At 37.2% G+C, this 22,952-nt stretch overlaps 1 protein-coding gene and 1 pseudogene across 1 annotated transcript in view; both read right to left on the bottom strand.

Annotated features, from left to right (window-relative positions):
* Positions 1 to 5,992: 5,992 nt before the first annotated feature.
* LOC122276764 lies at positions 5,993 to 12,913 on the bottom strand (annotated as a pseudogene).
* Positions 12,914 to 21,055: 8,142 nt separating this feature from the next.
* LOC122276765 (G-type lectin S-receptor-like serine/threonine-protein kinase B120) overlaps positions 21,056 to 22,952 on the bottom strand; it is a 39,571-nt gene continuing 37,674 nt past the window's right edge. The window contains exon 7 of the mRNA XM_043086670.1: positions 21,056 to 21,145. Within this exon, the coding sequence (XP_042942604.1) occupies positions 21,056 to 21,145 (90 nt within the window). The remainder of the gene's footprint in view (positions 21,146 to 22,952) is intronic.

Below are 22,952 nucleotides of genomic sequence, written 5' to 3' on the forward strand. Positions count from 1 at the left end.
CACACAATCTTGCGGCCTCATATCTTTTGCGTGTGAATTTGGAGAAAGGCGACTAACAGGTAACTGACATTTTATGTAAAACAGTTCAATATTTTTTTGATATTAAATAAAAAAAAAAATGTCTTGACAATTAATTAGGGGTGGAACCCGCTACTCTGCCCCGATCGTCCTGCCCCCTCATATGCGGGGCGGGAGACAGAAACAGCCTCCCCCAATCTATTTTTCCCCCGCTTAGCTCGTTTACGTATATATATAATATATTATATATATTATATATGTATATAATAAATAAGTCTTCTTATATGAAACAGCGTCGTTTCATTTATAAGGTTTATTATTAACCCACTAAATGAAATGGCACTGTTTTATCCATCATCGCTGTTTCATTTAGTTTTCACCCTAAGTTTAAACCCCCCCCCGCGTCGTCCCCTCCCTTCGGCCTTCGCACACTGCCGAATCTTCTCTAATCTCTCTCTCATCGCACCCGCATTCCCTCCTTCCTCTCTTAACCAGTCGCTCTCATTCTCTCCTCTCTCTCGCACGACGCCGGATGCATGCCGCACGCCTTACGAACACGGTAAGTTAGCTCGTTCTCTCATCTCTCTCTCCTTTCTCCGTTGATTTTTATTTTTTTTGAGTTTTGATCGAAGATTGGAGGAAGGATGGGTTGAATTGGAGATGGAGGATGAGATTTGTGACTTGTGTGCTGTGGATTCATGATCATCAAACATGTGTATTCAGTGTTAGGGTTTTCTATTTCTTTCTGTGATTGTTTAATTTGTTTCGGATATCAATTAATGGATTGTTTTTTTTTTTTTTGTAAATTTCATTGGAACCCTAAATTAAATTAGGGTTCCAATCCGAAACCCTAATTTTTTTTAGGGGTTTCCATCCAAAACCCTAATTTTTTTTTGGAGTTTCATGGATTAAAAATTTGGGGTTTCAATCCGAAATCCTAATTTGATTTAAGGGTTTCAATCCATTGAAACCCCTATTGAAACCCCTAAATTGATTTGGGGTTTTGGATTAGAACCCCAATTTTACCCCAATTTAATTTGGAGTTCTAATCCGAAACCCTAATTTTGTTTTTGGGTTTCATTAATTAAAACCCCAAATCAATTTAGGGGTTTCAAATCATTGAAACTCTTAAATTGATTTAGGGTTTTGGATTGGAACCCCAATTGGGTTTCATGGAAACTCTTAAATTGATTTAGGGTTTTGGATTGGAACCCCAATTGGGTTTCATAGATTGAAACCCCTAAATCAATTTAGGGTTTCGGATTGGAATCCCAATTTAATTTGGGGTTCCAATCCGAAACCCTAATTTTGTTTGGGGTTTTATTGATTGAAACCCCCAAATCAATTTAGGGGTTTCAATGAAACTCCTAAATTGATTTACGGTTTCAGATTGGAACCCTAAATTATTTGGGTTCCAATCCGAAACCCAATTATTTTTTTTTTTTGGAGTTTCATTGATTGAAACCACTAAGATGAAATGGTTACTAACTTACTATCAACCCTAAATTATTTATTTATTTATTATTTTATATTTTATGCTCTTTTATACATGATATTAAATACTTGAATGACATTATAATATTATATATGATTTTTAATAATTTTATGCATATATGTTAATTGAGGGGTTTTATTGATTGAAACCCCTAAAGGCCTTTTGGGGTTTTAATCAATGAAACCCCTAAAAAAAATATCCAAAAGATATGTGGGTTTACTATTTGTATGCAGTTTTTGATGATTGTGTTGAATTGCACTTTGATTTTGTTTTTTTTTTTTTTTTTTTTTTTTTTTTTTTTTTTTTTTTTGGTGTTGGAGAATCAGGAATATCTTCGGATTTCAATGATAGCTCGCCTGCCCCAGCCAACACCCCTACCCCAGAACCTAACCCTACTCCTACTCCTATAACGAGTACACCTTGCCCTGCCCCGAAGCCCACACAGGGCAAGAAACCTGTATCCATAGTTTGGTAACACTTTACCAAACTGGAGGGTGGTGACCCCAACAACCCACAAGCTAAATGTAATTACTGTGGAAAAATGTATGGATGTCACTATAGGAAACATGGTACATCCCAGCTGAAGGTCCATTTAGAGGAATAATGCAAGAAGAGTCCAATTTTAAAATCCTTAGTAGAGAAGGGTCAATTTAGACTAGATTTTAAAATGGCGGATGAGAGTAGTGGGGCCGAGGTGCCAACATTGAAGGGGTATACGAAGTATAACCCCGATGAGTGTAGAAGGAAGTTAGCCCGTATGATTGTCATGGACAAGCTGCCTTTTCAGTTTGTGGAGGGTAAAGGGTTCCAAGAATTTGTCCAAGAGTTGGAACCAAGATTTGTACTTCCTTCTCGTCACACTGTGGCAAATGATATTAAGAAGATATACATCCATAATAAGGATGTTTTGAGAGGCCAATTGGCGGGTTTGGTAGTTTGCCCCACTCCGATACTTGGACTTCTATCCAAAATATGAATTACATATCGTTGACTGTGCATTTTATTGATACTGATTGGGTTCTGCACAAAAAGATTATTAAATTTTGTCAAATAACTGATCATAAGGGTGAGACGATTGGGAAGGCCTTGGAGGCCGCAATAAAGGAGTAAGGGTTGGAAAATATTTTGTCTGTGTCAGTTCATAATGCATCGTCTAATGATGTCGCATTGGGATATCTAAATAATTATCTTAAAGATGCAAATAAGACATTCTTGGGTGGTGAATATTTGCATGTTAGATGTGCTGCACATATTTTGAATTTAATTGTGACTGAGGGGTTGAAAGATGTTGATGACTCGGTTGTACGAGTTAGAATGACTGTGAAATGGATGAGGTCTTCTCCTTCTAGATTGGAGAAATTCTAATTTGCTGCAAAGGCTGGGGCATAATATCGAAGAAGGGTCTTTGTACTGATGTTCCTACCAGATGGAACTAAACCTTCTTGATGTTAGAGGCGGCCCAAGAATATAAGGCAGCCTTTCAATTATTGGGTGATGAAGACATCTAATATGTCAAATACTTTGATGAGCATGGGGGATCACGAAAGCCAAATGATGATGATTGGGTGGTAGTTTCTACTTTCGTTGATTTTCTTGGATTATTTTATGATGTCAGATTGAATATATTTGATTCTTTGTACCCTACATCCCATGCGTTTTGTCAACAAATATGTAGGGTAAAAGAAGAATTAAAAGATATGCGTAGGGGTTCCAATAAAAGGATGAGGGGGATGACAGTGACCATGATGCTAAAATATGACAAGTATTGGGGAGATTTGACTAGTATGAATATTTTCTTATATGTGGCTGTTATTCTTGATCCCCATCTGAAAGTTTCAGGCTTGTTATATGAGTTGAGACTTGTTCACGATTAGATATGGACTGAACTTATTGGTGAATTGGCCGGAGATACCCTGAAAAAATTGTATGATGAGTTTAATGCAATTAAGGGTGGTACTACATCGAAGACACATACACCGACCCCAACGCCTTCTACAGACACCATGACCAGGCCTCCTACGAAAAAGTGCAGAATGCCGTGGACTAAGATCCTCGCACAGAATCCCACACAAGTCCATCAATCTACAGAGGTCATTTCTGAGTTAGACAACTATTTGTCAGGGGATATGGTCCAAGATGATGATGATAATTTCGATATATTAGGATGGTGAAAGAATGCCTCAAAAAAATATTCCATCATTTTTAAGATTGCCTGCTATATTTTGGCCATCCCTATTAGCACCGTTGCCTCAGAGTCAGCCTTTAGTACCGGAGGTCCTATATTGGATCCTTTCCGTAGTTCATTATCTCTTACAACTGTAGAGGCATTGATATGCACACAGAGTTGGACGATAGGAAAGGATATTCATGTTCCAAATAGTTTAGATTTTAAGGAGACCGATGAGAGTGGTGATCAGTCTGAATTTGGACCACCTGGTAATTGTTTTTTATGTTATTATTTTAATTTATTTATATTCATTTCCATTTCATCGTTATTAATTTTAGTATTAATTTTTGTAGTAACACATGAGACGTCTAACACCTCTGCAACATAAAAATGTGCTTAAGCTCGGGTCGCCCCAACTGTCACACCCCTTGACTCAAAGACAAGCCACAGCTGACAAGCCTCTTTAGAATATTTAATTTTTAATTATTTGTTCATATTTTATATTCAATGATTTGTAATGTTGATACAATGTCCATTAGACACTTTTATGTTTGTAATTTTGTAATTGTTTAACCTTTCAATTTTGTAATAGCTTAGTTATTATTATTAATTTATTATGTATTAAACTCTTAGACTAGTAACTTTTATTAGACATAAAATCAATTACCATCCATAACACTTTTTTTTTTTTTTTAATCTGGTTTTTAAATTTTTTTTCTTTTTACTTATAATTTTATGGGTTGAAAAATGAAAATGGCCAATAAGCTTTTTTTGAGCCAAAAATACAACCTAGTGGGCCATTTTTGACCCATTGCTGAGGTTTTCTGGGCCCAAAATGACCTAAAAATTGTTTTTAGGTCATTTTCGGCCCAAAAATTGCTTCTAGACCAAGGCCCAGAAGGGGGTGCCGGGGGGGAGGGGGGGATTGTCCCCTACATCGTACCCCACACACCGGGGGCGGGGGACGGGGAAAAATTTCCCCATCCGCCCCATGCGGGGGCCGGGGGGGGGGGGGGGGGTTGGTGGTCTACACCCCTACAATTAATTGTTTGATAAAATCATCAAATAAAGTTTTTTCTTTTTTCATTTCTTTTCTTTTATACAAGCAAGCATTTCATAGATAGTTTACACACTTATAAAATACAAGATTCAATAGGGTGTATAGGAGCCCCCAACAGTCATTCTAAAACCAACACATATAATACAAGAGAAATAAAACAGAGAGCTTTGAAACCAAAGACTTGGCTCCCACCCATTTTCCATAAAAGGAAAGTCATTTAAAGTGATTTTTACATAATTTGATAAATAAACTATAAAACTACAACTAGAAATCACAGTGGATTGTATGCTGTGTGCTGCATTTTACTAGTCTGAAGTGGCTAAATGAGACTTTTGCAATCACTTTATATGGATCATTAGTTAGAAAAAGTAGAAACATAGAAAATTAGCAATCGGAAGATGGGTTGATTTTCAGGCAAATGACCAACACTAGCTGTGGAGGCGCATGTAGGTCACTCTAGGAGAAAAGGTGAAAGTCAAATCTAAGATATCCAAAACTGCAGACTCATCATGAAATTGCAATTCGTGAGATTCAAGTGCAATGTGAGCTGTGCGTGAGAAATATGCATTGCTCTTTTGGTCGGTTTTCTTTTGTCATTCAATAGATCGATGGTTGGAGAATCTGGTAATGGGGCACATTGTCATTGTAGGGGGTCAAAAGGCAACAAATTGATGCATCTTGGTGCTATGGATGAAAAAAAAAAAAAATCGATGGACACGTTGCCGGAAAAGGGGCGTGAGAGGGTTATACCAAGTGGAGAGACAAAAAAAGCACCCTAGAAGAGAGGAAAGGTTTTCAAATCAAGTGTTTTAAATAGGGATGAAAGTTTAAATTAGAAAACAAGCCCGGACCTTTGGATCGGTTCGGCTCAGGATTAGTTCCATGATTCCACAAATCGAATATAATCGGTCCAGTTCTAGTTTTAAGATTTACGAGACTAGACCGAACCGAAACTGAATTATGTTTATACATATAATTAATTTTTAATATTATATAAAATATTATATATATATCATTTTTATATATAATATATATAATTATATATGAAATAATTTTATATTATAATTAATTTATAACATAAAATTATAATATTAAATATAAACATTTGTTTGATGATATGTTTTTAATATAAAATACATATATTAATTACATTTTTAAGCTTAATAAATTTTCAACATATTTCTTTGAATCAATTTGATAAATACATAACATTAGTATAGTAATTACATTTGAACACGGTAAGATCTATACCGTGTTCAAATTTACCCATTAGCACTAAAATTGACAATTGAATTGGAAATACAGAGAATCCTATCCGAAAATTCGTGGAAAGTACAATGGAATAAAGTTGAAATTAATCACTATGTTGACAAGTTACAACTAGGAGCAGACAAAATCACGCGCATAGTGATATAGGCCGTGAATTACTGGGAAATAGTCAAATACATGGTTGCATTGCTGTCTAGTTCATCTACACCAATTAAAGAAAGAGACATGAAGTTTCAGAGGATCCACTCAGTGCTCCATCGATCACCGTGGCCCAATATTGGAAATCGACAAGCCATTGAAAGAGAGATTGTCGGGATCTGCTTCGTCGAATCAATGAATCTGCCCACACAAAAGGCAGGTCGCTCAGGTTGGCAAAGAGTTCCAGGTTCACTCTTCAACATCGCAACAGAAGATGACATGGTTGGCCTTTAATTTGCATCTTCTTGCACATATAGCAATCCGACATGAATATATCTTAAAAAATCATCTGCACAGCATGAGTCAATCAATAAAGGATCTAGCAATACCATCGCTTTTCCTTCATTCCATAGTTGTCATGCCTGCACCATCATGTAGTCTGCTTAGAATTTTTTTTTTTTTTTTTTTACCACAATATAATAATTAACTCCGTCATGTAGTCTTTACTAATCATATATCCATAGAAGGAAAAAAAAAAAAAAAAAAAACAACAACAACGTACATATGCTAGGAGGCTAGGAGCACGTTTTGGTCGATGGAAGCCAGCATTTCTTATCCCAGACATGATCTCAATCAAGAGTATACCAAAGCTAAACACATCGGACTTAATGGAATATAGTCCATCCATTGCATACTCCGGAGCCATGTACCCGCTAATGAAAAATAATATATAAAAACAAAAAAATAAAAGGGACGTTAATACACGCAATAATTATAAATAACTTAAGTAAGGTTCCCAAAACATGATTTGGTAAGCATGCAGAATTTATAAGAATGCAATTTGTAAGAGACCAAAAGAGATTCTACCACATTTTTGCATAAATAATGTAATCAGAATGCATGTATTTCATGGGATGAAATATTTTCTGAAAGAGAAATCATTATAAAATTTCCATTAATTATCTGAGGGAATGGAATCAAAAATAAAGAAAAGTACAGTACTGTACTCACTAGGTCCCAGCAATTTTAGCAATATTATTAGCTTCGCCCTCGCTTCCTTCAAAGATCCTTGCCATTCCACAGTTTGAGATCTTGGGATTCATGTCTTAGTCCAGTAAGACATTACTAGGTTTTAGGTGTTGCACACTCCGATCTGTCCAAAAATCATACAGAACAATAGAGAGATAATATTTAAGTGATTCGACAACTTGCCTACGTTCACTGAAGCGGAAAATCAATAATTTCAATATGTTTGTACAGTTTTACAAATACTTATAAACAACTCTCTATCTCTCAAATGGTCTCTATTATGGATTTTCCCAGAACCTATTTTAGCCCTCAACTCTCTGCTTGATCGCTCATCGCAGTGAGGATGACCTTAACCTTCAACAAATGACCTCCTTTTATAGGAGAAGTCATGGGGGACAAAATACCCACATTTCTTGACTAAGATGAAGTCTTCTTTTGGTGCAGCCATCTTGGTCAACATTTGCTGCCAACGAATTTCGGTGGATGGGTGGGTGACTGCAAGCTCAAGTGACCTTTCACACTTGGGGGGTTTCCAACAATCACCCCTCCACCCAAGTGTGTCATACTAAGATGCTACAAACAATTGCATCCTTCAAATGATTGCACTCTTTCATTGAAATGCTTATTAGCCATGAGAGATTTCTGCTATCAAATGCATCTGCAGGTACATCTTCAAATGGATGTCTAGATGCTTCTCCAAATGCATCTTCAAATGCTTCAGCATCGTCTACATCCATGGAGCTTGTAAGGGATTTTCTTCAGATAAGATTTACTAGTGCTTTACTGTACAATCTCAACTCTCTAGGATTTTTCTTTTGCTCTAGTCCATGAATCCGCACTCATGTACACCTCGAGCAAACTGAGTTTCGCTCGAGCCACATCCAAGCGAACAATCTGCCTGGTGCCTTTACAGCTTTCAAACCAGGTTCCATAATCCTACAATCACACCAATCTCCAACTTAGAGACTGGTTCTCAACATGCTAGCTTCTATCTCTAGCATGATCCTTTATCATCTTTGCAACTTTACAGCTCATGTCTTCAAATTAGAAGACTAACTAAAGTGATGCATAACTTTAGTTCATCACGTACAATGCCCTTAATCAACATATCTATATAGGGCAGCACATCTCCCACTGCATTGGGAATCAATGGTCTCGTATGGACCTTGACACAAATCAGAGAACCAGTTACTGAGGTCTCCATCTCTGATCTGGGCGACTGACCCCTCATCCTGCTGCTAACATATCCTGTCTTCAGTCGATGTGCCCATCTTGTGTGCAGTCTCTGCTAACTTTGACTTGAATAATTTCCATTCTTGCAAGATTTTCTTCATACCGTAGTCAATACCTTCATTTAGCAAGATATAGTTTAAGGTAGTAACCACCATAGAGGTCTGATCTTCTTGGCAGTTATGTGATCACCAACTTTAAGTGTAGATATCCCTGGAACATCTGACGTTTTGTTCCCATCTCTCACACCTTTATTTCATGTCGTGGTCTAGGGAGATTTCTTTAGGTTTAGATGAGGAAAAGTAAAACTGAATTCCTTTTACTTCCTCATCTAATTCACACGACCATTACCACGAGCCAAGACTAATGAATTATTCGTGACCTTCCATGTCTTTTTGAGAAAACACTACTGAATGACTGTTGTCTTCAAGCTGTCTTTAACAGCATTGTGCACTGCAAGAAATGCAACACCATGTATTTCTTCAGTCACCATATTCACAGCATCATTCTCAATTTTCTCCTGATTTTAGCAGTCTCTTGTGGCCTGTCTTGCCACAATTTCTAGCGAGTCATCTGTTGTCCAGATCTTGACTTGCCTCTGTCCTTACTATCAACACTCAGGACCAACAATTAAAGATCTTGCCAGAATCTCTTCTGCACACCTCCTCATCTAGGATAAGATCTCTTACATTAAGAAACCTCAACTTCGTTTTCTTCGCAGAATTACTCATAGTCATTTTCATGACCTCTCAATTTTTTGACCACAATGCCAAATACTATTAGGCAACAATAGTACCTTCTATCTTTTCTGAAGTTGAACTGTTTCTTCATCTGCACTTTATTATTTGCAACTGGCTTTTTAAAGAAAGCCACAATGAGATCTGTTGCGGTTCTTTTCTTAATAACATTATGCTCCATGCTGATATAACAAGCTAATCAGCATCGTCTAATGATCTGAAGTTTGCTCCTCAAACTTCACGATCCAAACTGGCTACTGAGTCCGGCAACATTGGACTCCAACTGGCTGACATCAAGCCCCAAAACTAATGAGTCTAGCACGACTCCAACTAGCTGAGATCAAGCCCAAAACAAATGAGTCCGTCATGACTCCAACTGGCTGCGATCAAGTCCAAAACAAATGAGTCCGTCATGAATCTAACTGGCTATGATCAAGCCCAAAACAAATGAGTCCTTCACGACTCCAACTAGCTACGATGAAGCCAAAAACAAATAAGTCCGTCACGACTCCAAATCATTGAGATCAAGCCCAAAACAAATGAGTCCATCACGACTCCAACTGGCGTAGATCTAACCCAAAATGATCTGCAACTATCGACGATTCAGATCGAAAGTACCAATGACGAATCTCAACATTCCCACGGTATGGATGAGTTCGAAATGATCCAAATAGTTTGTCATCACTATTTGATCATCGCAATTGAACTCCAACTGACATAGATCTAGCCCAAAATGATCTGCAACACGTGGACGGTTCAGATCAAATGTACCGATGGCGAATCTCAACATTCCCACCGTATGGCTGAGTCCGGAATGATCCAAATAGTTTGTCAACACTATTTGATCATCGCAATGGAACTCCAACTGGCATAGATCTAGCCCAAAATGATCTGCAACACGTGGACGACTCAGATCGAATGTACTATGGTGAATCTCAACATTTCTACCTTACAGATGAGTCCGGAATAATCCAAATAGTTAGAAATCACTATTTGATCATTGAAATCGGACTCTGAATGGCTTAGATCTAGCCCAACAAAGATCTAAAAAACGGACGGTTCAGATCATCTGGCGCGTGAGATGCACTCGTGGCAGCAGGGAGGCTGAGGCGCGCGGGGCGAGTGGCCTACATGCACCAGTGTCCTCTAGGGAGCGTGGGGGCGCGTGGACGCGTGTCGCCCATGCGTCTTCTTCCTCCAGCCGCAAGTAGGGCGCGTGGGCACGTGTTTCCCACTCGTTTTCTTCCTCTGATACGACTGAGGCACGTCTGTGCACTCTCCAACTTCTAGGGGCGCGTACGGGCTCCTCCGGCATCCATTTTTGATGTCGTTTGTGGCAACGGATTCGTCTTGACACGAGGAACACCCTGGACTTGTCAAAAATTGATTTTGACTAACTTGAATTTTCGAACAGCTCGAACTAGAGCTCTGATACCAATTGTTGCGCACTCCGACCTGTCCAAAAATCACACAAAACGATAGAGAGACAATATTTAAGTGGTTTGGCAACTTGCCTATGTCCATTGAAGCGGAAAATTAATATTTTTAATATGTTTGTACACTTTTACAAACACTCATAAATAACTCTCTATCTCTCTCAAATGGTCTCTGTTCTGGGTTTCTCAAGAACCTATTTTCGCCCTCAACCCTCTGCTTGATCGCTCACCACAGTGAGGATAACCTTAACTTTCAATAAATGACTTCCTTTTATAGGAGAAGTCATGGGAGACAAAATACCTACATTTCTTGACCAAGATGAAGTCTTCTTTTGGTACAGCCATCTTGGTCAACATTTGCTTTCAGGGAATTTCGGTGGATGGGTGGGTGACTGCAAGCTCAAGTGACCTTTCACACTTGGGGAGTTTCCAACATTAGGTCCCTATGAATTATTCTAAGTCGTGAATCCTGGTGAAGGTAAAGAATTCCCCTTGCAATTCCATCTATTATATTAAGTCGTTTGCTCCAACTGAGTTGTGCACATCTACTTCGATCTGTATATTATATACGTACAAAGTTGATTCGAGCACCCATTAAAGAAAGACAAAAAAAAAAAAAAGAGAAAAGAATGCATGGGGATTCGGGAAATTAACTAACCAAAGAGAAAGACATCTAGGCTGTTGTTGGGCATGAATTCATAAACAAGCAGCCTTTCGTCTCCCTCTACGCAAAAACCAAGAAGCTTGACAAGATTTTTGTGTTGAAGCTTCATTATAAGTGTAACCTCATTTATAAATTCCTCTGAACCCTGCTCGATGTTGGGAGCTGGTCGGAGACAGAGATGATTCTAAATAAAAGAGGGACGAAATTTAACGTGGTTCGGCAATTACCTACGTCCACAGCTGCTGTAATTTCACTATGAAATAATTTTTACAAAAACTCTCTCTTGTAAACTCTCTCTGCTCACCCACTCTCTCCTGTATCTTCTCTGCATAGCGCTACACGCAGCACACACTCTCTGTTTTCTCTCTACACTTCTCTGTTGCACACACTATCTCCTCATCACAGCACTTCTATTTATAATACTGATTGGGAGTCGTCGATGAGAAGGTGCAGTTGAGAGAAGGTGCAGCCGCACCTTTTGAATTCAGTGCCTTTCGGTGCATTAAACGAGCACATGTAATGCATGACCCACCACTCTTGTCTCCATTCGCAACACTCGGAACCGAAGGATAGCCTCTTAACCGCTACTTCCTTTCCATCACTTAATAAACCCTACAGCAGATAATTTGCTTAATTTTTCCGTGTTAAAAATTTAGACCTCTCAAATTTATCCCTTAAGATTTATTCTTTATAAAAATAATAAGAAAAATAGAGAAATAATAACAACACAAAAAATTTATATGGAAACTTCAAAATAGGAGGAAAATCACCAGACTTAGAAAAGAAAATTCACTATTTGAAATATTGTTACAATCACACAATTTTTCTCCTCACCACACCCACAAAGCTATCCCACTAGTAAAATTTTAACTTTACACTTCTTTTCCTTTTACAAAAGGCTAATAGAAAAATTTAACTAAAATCAAAAGTTACTAGACAAATTTTCAACTGATGCACTTAAACTAAAAGGCTAAACCTCTTATTTATAACTTAGCCTAATGCTTATTTGTTTACATCCCACTGGTGTGAGACTAAAAAGTAACAATTAGTCAACATTTCGATCAACATATATTTAAATTAAAAAAAATATATATAATAAAAAAGAAAAAAAGAAAAAGAAAAAAAGGCAAATGCTTAATTTGAGACGATCGTACTCCTCACCGTCTTCATTCCTATTCTTCCTGTTACTTCCTGTAACGACTTTTATTACCTTCACAGGACCAAAACCACCCTCCCCAAGCTTATTTGAATCGGAGAAGTTATCAGTCGCTGCTTGTATTGATGACAACTCAATATGGGGAAAATCTTGAGCTTGGGGGTCATATCTTCCTTGAAAATTGCGGTGATGAAAGCGTGAGACACTTGGATTACTATTATTTGCTCGCTGACAAACAAATTCTTTCTTCCCTGAATAAAAAAGAACCGGTGACGAATTAAAGAAAATTAATGTTTGGTTTATAAAGAGATTTTGTAGGAACAAATTCACCAAATAATATTGTAAAGTTTCGTTTTAAATAAATTTAATGCCTAATATTTAACCCATCAATTCCTGAATTTTACTTTTATAAAATTGAATGTAGAATTTGTAAAGTAAGCTCGGTGATACGCATCTTACGTTTCCGAGCCTTTTTGTTCGCAAGACAATACATGCCAGAAGCAAAAAGTACCATAGCCAAGCATGCTGATACAACTATAATGATCATCCATATTTTCCTTCCGCCGCCTGCGTTTAATTGAAGGCAATCGCTTCCGATTCTTTATAATTGACTACATATATATCACGTTGAATAGTAAAAAATAGAAGAAATTATCTGTATAGGTGTACGTGTTGACGAATACTTACTTCCTGATACTTGGGCATTCATTGAAGATGTCGCGCCATATGTAATATCTATGTAATTTCCTGGATGTTTGATATCTGATTATCCTTGAAAGCAAATTCAAGGATATATCTCAATTTTCTTGGACGGCTTGCGGTCCATAACGCCCAACACCTACTCTTACGTGGAATATCACAATAATCAATTTTAAATTTTGACATTTAGGTTTAGTCAATTTGTCGTAAGTGACATAGCTCATATCGTATATTACTACATTTTTATGATTTATAGCCCTATAAGGAGGCCCAAATCACATGTAGACATATATTTGAAAATGATTAATAAATAATATAATTAAAATCCATTAAAATCATTATATAAAAGAAAAAAAAATAAAATAATATGAGACATCCCCTGCACTTTATTACTCAGTAGGGAGAGAAGGGCCGTAAATATAGAATTTAGGCTGCCCAACTTCACGATCACTACTCAGATTAGGCACAACAAAATTTTTTGTATTATTTCGTATGTGACGATAATGCCCTTCGATATATGTGACAATAACTGGAGTGTCCCTTTATGCCCAACCCGAGATCTATTCTAAACAGCTTCAGAAGCAAGCATCCGAGGTAAGCTTCACTCCCACCACTCAAAGTGAAGCCTTTTCCTACTGTTCTGAAGCCTAATGCAGTCATTCTTCTCTCTGTCTCTCTCTCTCCCCATGGCACAAGCTGTTTGAAAACTATACAACTTGGGCTGCTCCTCCTCTCCAATATCTCACCGCATTTACAACAAGCACAAGGCGAATAGTCAAGGCCTATATGCATTATCTCCATGGGGAAAAAAGTATTTGTTGTCATTTCTCAATGAGAAATTGCCAAACCAGGTCTATTGCTTCATTTTATACGTCTAGTGCGTTATGCTGACAGATGAAGTTTGAAGTTGTTTTGCAGTATTATTGTTTGTGGAAATGTCTGGGAGGGTAGATCCAGTTACAAAGCTTGCAATATCATGCTCTATATTTGTGGTTTTTGTTTCATTGATAGAGCTTGTAACTGTTGGAAATCAAGGTGAAAAGCTTGGTAAAAATGTGTTTAGGCAGTATCCTAAACATGCACTAGCCGTGTAGTATGGTATTGCTTAGCCGAAGGAGTATTATAAATGGTGATATTTTTTCTGAAATTCAACAGTATAGAAGATCAAGTGATTTCAAATGAAATCACTGCTGAAGATTAGGAACATGATCCTGCCGAAACTCAAGCAGATTGATCTTGCTGTAACATATTCGCTGCCATCTATCAATACCGAAATTCAAGCTGAAAGTTAGGAATAAGGAAGATATGATTTTGAGGCCTTGATATTGTATAGTTGTACATATTTAAATTACAAATTTAAATGTTGCTAATTTTTAGCAATTAGTTTCAAATGCACTTATATATATACTGCATGTATACCACAAGTAAAATAAACAAAACAAAAGAATTCTTTCAAACATCTTTACCTTCTATTTCTTTACATGGTCTCAGATTAGCCGTAAAAGACCAACGTCTAGCCACGTCTTCCTCCTCTCCAGTTTCTTCTACTAATACCAATAACCAAACTCCCAATCTCTCTCTGTTATCAACATGTCAAATTTGGTAACTGTCAAATTAAGCCTTGGAAATTACATCATTTGGAAGACACAAATGGTGCCTGCCAAGATTTGTTTGGATATCTTGATGGTACCATCCCTAAACCTCCCAACACCATCTCTGTCTCTCACCCTAAAAGCAGTGTTATCTCTAAAATACCAAACCTTGCACACTCTCTTTGGATGCGCCAAGATAACATTATTCTTAGTACACTAATGTCTTCCCTCACTGAAGGGGTTCTTGCTCAAGTAGTGAATCACACTACTTCCTTTTATTAAGAAACTCACTAATGAGCTTGCTGTTGCAAGACAACCACTGAGTTGTGAAGATGTTATCACCTATGTACTTGCAGGATTAGGCCACAAATATGATAGTTTTGTTGCCTCAATCCCAGCTCGACCTGACACAGTCACCATTGAAGAAATTTATTCTCTTTTGCTCACAACAAAGGCTTGTCTCTCCCGCCATCAACTCTTATCTCTAGTGCAACCAACTTCTGTCAACATTGCACAAAGGCAGTATCAACAACTTGCCAGAGGAAGAGGTGGTCCTCGAGGAAGGTGGCGTGGAAATCGTGGTGGCTACAACAACAGTTCTTGCGCCAATGATCAAAACTCTTTAATATGTTAGGTTTGTAATTAACCTGGCCATTTGGCTCACAAATGCTATCACTGTTTTGATCTTTCTTATCAGGATTCCAAACCAGAAAATAAGCAAGCAATGGTTGCTATCTCGACTGGAAATTGAGAAACTAAATGGCATGTTGATACTGGTGCAACACACCATGTGACTAATGATCTCAACAATCTTAATCTTTGGACTGATGATTATCAGGGTACTGATCATTTTCAAGTAGGAAATGGGCAAGGTTTGCAAATCTCTAAAACTAGTTCCTTTAAACTTACCACTTTCAACTCTACCTTTTTTCTTAACCAAATTCTTCTTGTTCCCCAAATTCAAAAAAGCTTGTTATCCATTCAAAAGTTTTGTATTGATAACAATGTTTATTTTGAATTTCATGATAATTTCTTTCTTGTGAAGGATTACTTGGGGAAGGTTCGTCATCAAGGCCACCTCAATAATGGACTCTATCAGTTTACCTCTTCATCTCACTGTCCTCAAGCTCTCTCAACAGTTCGCACAACCCTTCGTGATTAGCATCGTCGTCTTGGACATGCATCCACTCCAGTTGTCAACAAAGTTCTCTCCTCCATTCATTTTCCAATACCACACCATAAACATAGTACTATGTGCTCCGAATGTCAGTTGGCTAGAAGTCATGACTTGCTATTTTAGCCCTCCAATCATGTTTCTTCTTCTCCTTTAGATTTAATTTTCATTGATGTATAGGCCCAGCTTCAATGGTCTCTACGACTAGTGTTAAGTATTATATCAGTTTCCTTGACGATTTCTCTAAATTTGTTTGGTTGTTTCCAATAAAACTCAAGTCTGATGTTGAATCCATATTTCTTTAGTTTCAAGCTTACGTTGAAAAACGCTTTGAACGCAAAATTAAATCTGTCCAATCAGACTGGGGTGGTGAGTTTCAACATGTAAAGAACTATTTTAAGCAATCTGGAATCAATGACATACTTGCTTGTCCATACACTCATCAACAGAATGGTTCAATTAAGAGAAAACATGGACAAATAGTTGAAGTTGGTTTAAGCATGCTTGCTCACTCTAACTTACCACCACTTTATTGGGAAGAAGCTTTTCAAATAGCAACATTTATCGTTAACAAACTCCCAACAGCCGTATTGAAGCAAAAGTCTCCATATAAAGTTCTATATAATTGTATGCCTCACTTCTCATTTTTGGGTGTCTTTGGTTGTGCTTGTTGGCCTAACCTACGATCTTATAATTCAAACAGACTCAACTTTCGATCTAAAACATGTATCTTCATTGGCTATAGTCTTTCTCATCATGGTTACAAGTGCCTTGATCTTTCCACTAGCAAAATTTACTTCTCCAGGCATGTCATTTTTTATGAAAACTTCTTTCCCTACATCAAACCATATTCTTCTCCTTCATCTAATCTGCAATCTGTCTCTCTTCCTTCTAATATATGTGTCTCACCTCCAACTAGTTTTACTGAGTTGCAATCTCACCATGCTTCTACTTGAACTGTTGCACCTTGTTTATCTCCTTCTACAGGTTCAGATAATGATACCATTGATCTTGCTACTATTGATCAGCCCCAAGTATCAGCACTACCTTCGGCTTTGCCTACAAATGCTATTGCTTCAACTCACGTGTCAAACACTCTTGCAATGACAACAAGGTCCAAGAATAATATTCACAAGTCTTGCAAGCAATATGATGATTATGTTAGGCACCCCCTGCCTCGTGCCTTAGATTCTCATTTCTTCAATTCTTAGAGGTCTGGAAGTAACATAAGATATAAGATTTTTATCTCATCTTATCTTATCATTAAGATTTTTTTTAATTCTCATTTAAAATATAATAAACAATTCAACTTTTTCAAATCTCAAAATAATAATAATACTAAAAAATAATATTTTAAACTTTTATCTAAAATTAAAAATTCTCATCTCATCGTCCAAACTTACCCGAAGCTCTCCACATATCTCTCTTCTCAAGCTCTCTACTCTGTGAAGAGCTATCTCTTTCCTCGAGAATTGCACAAGGTGGGGGTGGAAAAAGAACTCAACTAAGGGTGTAAAAAAAAATTCAGAAAATCTGAAAATCGGTTCGAACCGGTCGAACTGCGGTTCGAACTGATTTGGTCTGGAACCGATTTCCATAATGGGAAAACTGGCCAAAATCGGTCCAAAATCTGTTCTAAGCTTTTTAGGACCGGACCAGGCCAATTCCATTTAATATGCATTTTAAATTATTTTTTAAAATATTATATATCATATTTTTTGATTTTTGATTTTTGATTTATTTTTTGATAGCAACAAAACCATATCATTGAATAGAATCAATTACAGACAATTATCAAGCCATAAGGCTTGAGAAAGAAAGTCTGGAAAACTATCCCACCACATCGCCATATCCATCACTCTCCAAGCATGTCTAGCAAGAGAGTGAGCTGCCATGTTACCTTCTCTATACACATGAGTAAAAGAAACAGTTTGAAAAAGACTAGAGAGACGCTGCACTTCAGAGAACAGATTGCCAAGCAAGGAGTTAAGCATGGTGTGTTGTTGTAAAGCTTCTACCAAAAGCAGACAGTCACTCTCCACTACAAGATGTGGGATACCCAATGTAGAACACAGCTGTAAGCCACGGAAAACAGCTAACAACTCCACAGCTTCCGGATCAAGCACATCTAATTCCAGTTTAGAAGCAGCCATAAGGGTCTTACCAGCAGAATCCCGAAGAATAACGCCAATACCAGCCTTGTGAAGGTCAGAAAACAAGGCACCATCAGTGTTCAGTTTAAAAACCCTAGAAGGAGGTGGCTGCCAACATAAATGGGTTCGGATTTGAGGCTGAGATTTAAGAGCCACTGACTTATAACTCTGCAACATGCCCATAGAATGTGAAATAACATGACCGGGATGCAAACACACATGGTCAAACTCCCATTTATTGCGCCTAAACCAGAAAGCCCAAGCAATGCAAAAAAATCCAGCCAGAGAATGAATATATGGATCCTCAATAAAAGATAAAGCCAAATCAGTAAAGCTAGTTGGTGAAAAGGAAGCCATAAAAGGAAAAAACTGGAACCACTCAAACCGGATCTGAGGACAACCAAAAACAGCATGCAATAAATCCTCATCAGAATGGAGACAGAAAGAACAAGATGCAGAAGGGAGCACATGTTTTTTCTGCAAATTAGTCTTTGAAGGTAAGTTGTCCCTACAAGCCCTCCATGCAAAAATCTTAATTTTATTAGGGACCGGAAGCCTCCACAAAGCTTTCCATAAACGCGTATACCGACCCATTGAGGAGCATTCAGCAGTAGTATCACTAGATTTGGACATAATCAATTTATAGCAACTTCTAACAGTAAAAAGACCACATCGCTCTTGGCCCCAAATCATCTTATCAGCAGTACTCGGAGGAAAAATCATGACCTTCAGAATTTCAGCCACAACCATTGGATTGAAGAGAGCTCTAAGCTTAGACAAGTCCCACCCCCTAGAATTGTTGAGAAACAGAGAAGCCACAACTTCAGAAGACATATGCATAGCAGGACCCAACTCCTCACCCAAGGACCTATGACCCGGGACCCAAGGGTCCTTCCACACCTTAATATTCTGCCCATCACCAAGCCGCCAAAAACAACCCTCCCTTAACCACCGTTTTGCCTCCCAAATACCCCTCCATGTATAGGAATGACAATGCCCCAAACTAGAGTCCAAAAAGGAAGATTGAGAAAAATAACGGGCTTTAAGAAGTTTGTACAGCACCGAGGTCTCATTTTGCATCAGTCGCCACCCTTGCTTAGCGAGAAGAGCAAGATTAAAACTTCTAAGATCCTTAAACCCCATGCCACCGCTACTCTTTCCCGCACACATATGTTGCCAACTAATTACTATATACTAATTACTAGTACTAATATTAAAATATGTTAATATATATATATATAAAGTATACTATATAAATATCATAGTATAATATTATAGTATATATTATGTATGTATATATAATATATTTAGTAATATATGTATGACAGACTGCATTCCTCATTACTAGAAATCATCAAATTATCATATTATTTTGACCATAAAAAAGAGAACTCTAAACAGAAGACAATGATGTATGCATTGTTTTTCATATATATATATATATATATAAGCTCAAGAAAAAAAATCTGATAGCTTAGCTTAATTGCATGATCTAATCAATACATGTGGATTAAATATAATTGGCTCCAATTATTGCTATAGTTAGCTAGCTACCTTACTGTTCTAATTCCACCCAATGCATAGTCAAGATAATAGACCAGTTGTAAAATAAGAAAAAAAAAAAAACTCGAGCTTAATTCAAATGAGAAATAAATCATCTTAAGATAAATTTCCAACAAGAAATCACTCCTTAATAAAACGAAAAGATGTCAAACATGTACATGCAATGAATTATACATACCACCAGAAAATTCAAGCGAATATATATACACATGTTTCCACATGTACAACAGAATGCACTTTTCCTGGCGATTAAAGTCAAAAAATCCTCGCCAAATAGCAATGCCGACGATTTTAAACTCGCTGCATGTTCGCCGGTACTATTCCTCCACTTCTGATATACTGCAGCAGAAGTTAAAAATCGTCTTTAAAAGCAAAGGATTTCCCAACGATTTATTCATCGCCTCAATTGAGTTTAAAAATTGAAAACACCATTCCCAGCGATTAAAAAATTGCTGGCAAATCTTTTCCCAATGATTTCCTAACTGCTGGGAAATGTGTTTATGGCTCTTAAACTCAATCACGGGGATTAACAAATCACTGGTAAATCCTTTTCCATTGATTTTCTAATCGCTGGTAAAGGTGTTTATGGTTCTTAAACTCAATCGTGGAGATTAAAAAATCACTAGTAAATCCTTTCCCAGCGATTTCCTAATTGCTGGGAAAGGTGTTTATGGTTCTTAAACTCAATCGCAGCGATTAAAAAATAGTATTCGTTGTCATTTCTCAGTGAGAAATTGCCAAACCAGTCTCAGCAATACCAATTAAATCCCACACCATTTGACTCCACACCATTGAATAAAAGTTGCTTTAAAATATATCTTGGCATGGTGCATATCTGAATATAAAAGAAATAAGATTCAAGTAATAGCGCTATATGTTGAAAAATTCCCCAAAAAAGTAGGTCTGATTTGATAAAAATATAAGAGAATTAAAAAAAAGTAGCATAATGTGGGATAAATTTCTATCAAAGGTTCCAGAAGAAGATTTAAGGGTATGGAAGAGAGATGTAGTGAAGGAGCATGTCAGTATTGGGGTAGTTTACCTATCAACTTAGGCGGGTTTTTGGGTTGGGGGGGGGGGGGTGAAGATAAGCTAATCTAGAATTGCAGTGAGACTGAGAAGTTCTCAGTTTGAAGTGCTTATTACTTGGCTAAAGAGAGGAAAAGGAAGCAAATGGGAGAATGCTCTAAAATAGGAAAAAATGAAGGGGGGGGGGGGGGGGGGGAAGTGATGGAATTTAAATGTTCCAAATGTCATAAAAAATTTCCAATTAAGGGCGAATAATGATTCCTTATATTATAAAGTATACATAAGAAAAGAATGCTAGTAAAAACCCTTACTATCCAATCTCTGGTTGAGAAGAAAAGACAATTATACATGTACTATGGACATGTATAGTTGCAAATTATATTTGGGCAATTGCAAGTAGTAAGTTGCACAAGTGGAAGTTAATGTTGCAAATTTTGTCCTCTTCATCATGGCAACTTGTGTCCTTGACATTGCTCCGGGAAATCAGAGCTTCCAAAATCTATACATGGTGTAGGAGTGTCCTTCAGATATCCAACCTGCCAAATATAGATGATACATGATCATGAACATCCTTAGCATAATTTACAGTAAACAAAACAGCAAATGTTGATGCGCCACCCACCAAATAGAACTTGGATTCAGGTAGGTTAAGGATAATAAAATTATTCTGGATTTGGTTTTAAGTACGGACTAACTAAATAATATGAGATGATACTTTTTCTGAGACAAAATAATGTAAAGAGAAAGATGGCATACCAAAGTATAGAATGCACTATTGACTTTTGAGATTAGTGGGATGGTGGCCATTACTTTGGTTTTTTTAAAAACTAGGGAAGATCATGGGTGTCCAAATTAATCAGGAAAAAAAGTATTAGGATAAACTAAGGGAGTTGCAGTGAGACTGGGAAGATAAGCTAATCTAGAATTGCAGTGAGACTGGGAAGTTCTCAGTTGGAAGTGCTTATTACTTGACTAAAGAGAGGAAAAGGAAGCAAATGGGAGAATGCTTTAAAATAGGAAAAAAATGAAGGAAAAAAGGGGGGGGGGGTGAAGTCATGGAATTTAAATGTTCCAAATGTCATAAAAAATTTCCAATGGAGGGCAAATAATGATTCCTTATATTAAAGTATACATTTGAAAAGAATGCTACTAAAAACCCTTACTGTCTAATCTCTGGTTGAGAAGAAAAGACAATTATACATGTACTATGGACATGTATAGTTGCAAATTATATTTGGGCAATTGCAAGTAGTAAGTTGCAAAAGTGGAAGTTAATGTTGGAAATTTTGTCCTCTTCATCATGGCAGCTTTTGTCCTTGACATTGCTCCGGGAAATCAGTGCTCCCAAAATCTATACATGGTGCAGGAGTGTCCTTCGGATATCCAACATGCCAAATATAGATGATACATGATCATGAACATCCCTAGCATAATTTACAGTAAACAAAACAACAAATGTCGATGCTCCATCCACCAAATAGAACTTGGATTCAGGTAGGTTAAGGATAATATAATTATTCTGGATTTGGTTTTAAGTACAGACTAACTAAATAATATGAGATGATACTTTTTCTGAGACAAAATAATGTAAAGAGAAAGATGGCATACCAAAGTACAAAATGCACTGTTGACTTTTGAGATTAGTGGGATGCTGGCCATTACTTTGGTTTTTTTAGAAACTAGGGAAGATCATGGGTGTCCAAATTAATCAGGAAAAAAAGTATTAGGATAAACTAAGGGAGTTGGTAGCTTGGCACAGGTCACATGCGAAAATGAGGTAGCACAACAAGTGGAAAGGTCAACTATAATTAGGTGAAAATAGCACATCAAGTTTTCCAATCTTGACAAATTCGTACTTCTATTTTTTATTAGAATTCCAAGTGGATTTGTGACCCCCCCAAATCTCCGCGCACGGACACGGGAAAATCGAGACGTCCGGATGATGACATCACGGGTCATCACCCTATCGACGTGTGCCAAGTGTGTGTATAAGCGACGAATGTGCACGAGAAATACGCAGCGAAAAGCAAGTCAATATAACTAAGTACTAGAATTTTTCTTGTTTAATACAAAGCTGTTCAAAACATACATAAATAAATATTACAAGACACAAACATAATTTTAAACTAAATACAAAACATAACATCAACATCCCGGCGGAGCTGCATCCTCGGGCTCAGCCTCCTCCTCCTCATCCTCGATCTCTGCACCAAAATCTACGGTATCAAAAATGGTGCCGCAAGTAAGTAAAATCCAATCACCACCAGATAAAAATATATAGAACTCACACAATATGTATGAAGTGATGCCAATGCACAAAACCCATAAAATCACATTTTTCCA

Source organism: Carya illinoinensis, chromosome 9 (assembly GCF_018687715.1).
Source record: "Carya illinoinensis cultivar Pawnee chromosome 9, C.illinoinensisPawnee_v1, whole genome shotgun sequence".
NCBI lineage: Eukaryota > Viridiplantae > Streptophyta > Magnoliopsida > Fagales > Juglandaceae > Carya > Carya illinoinensis.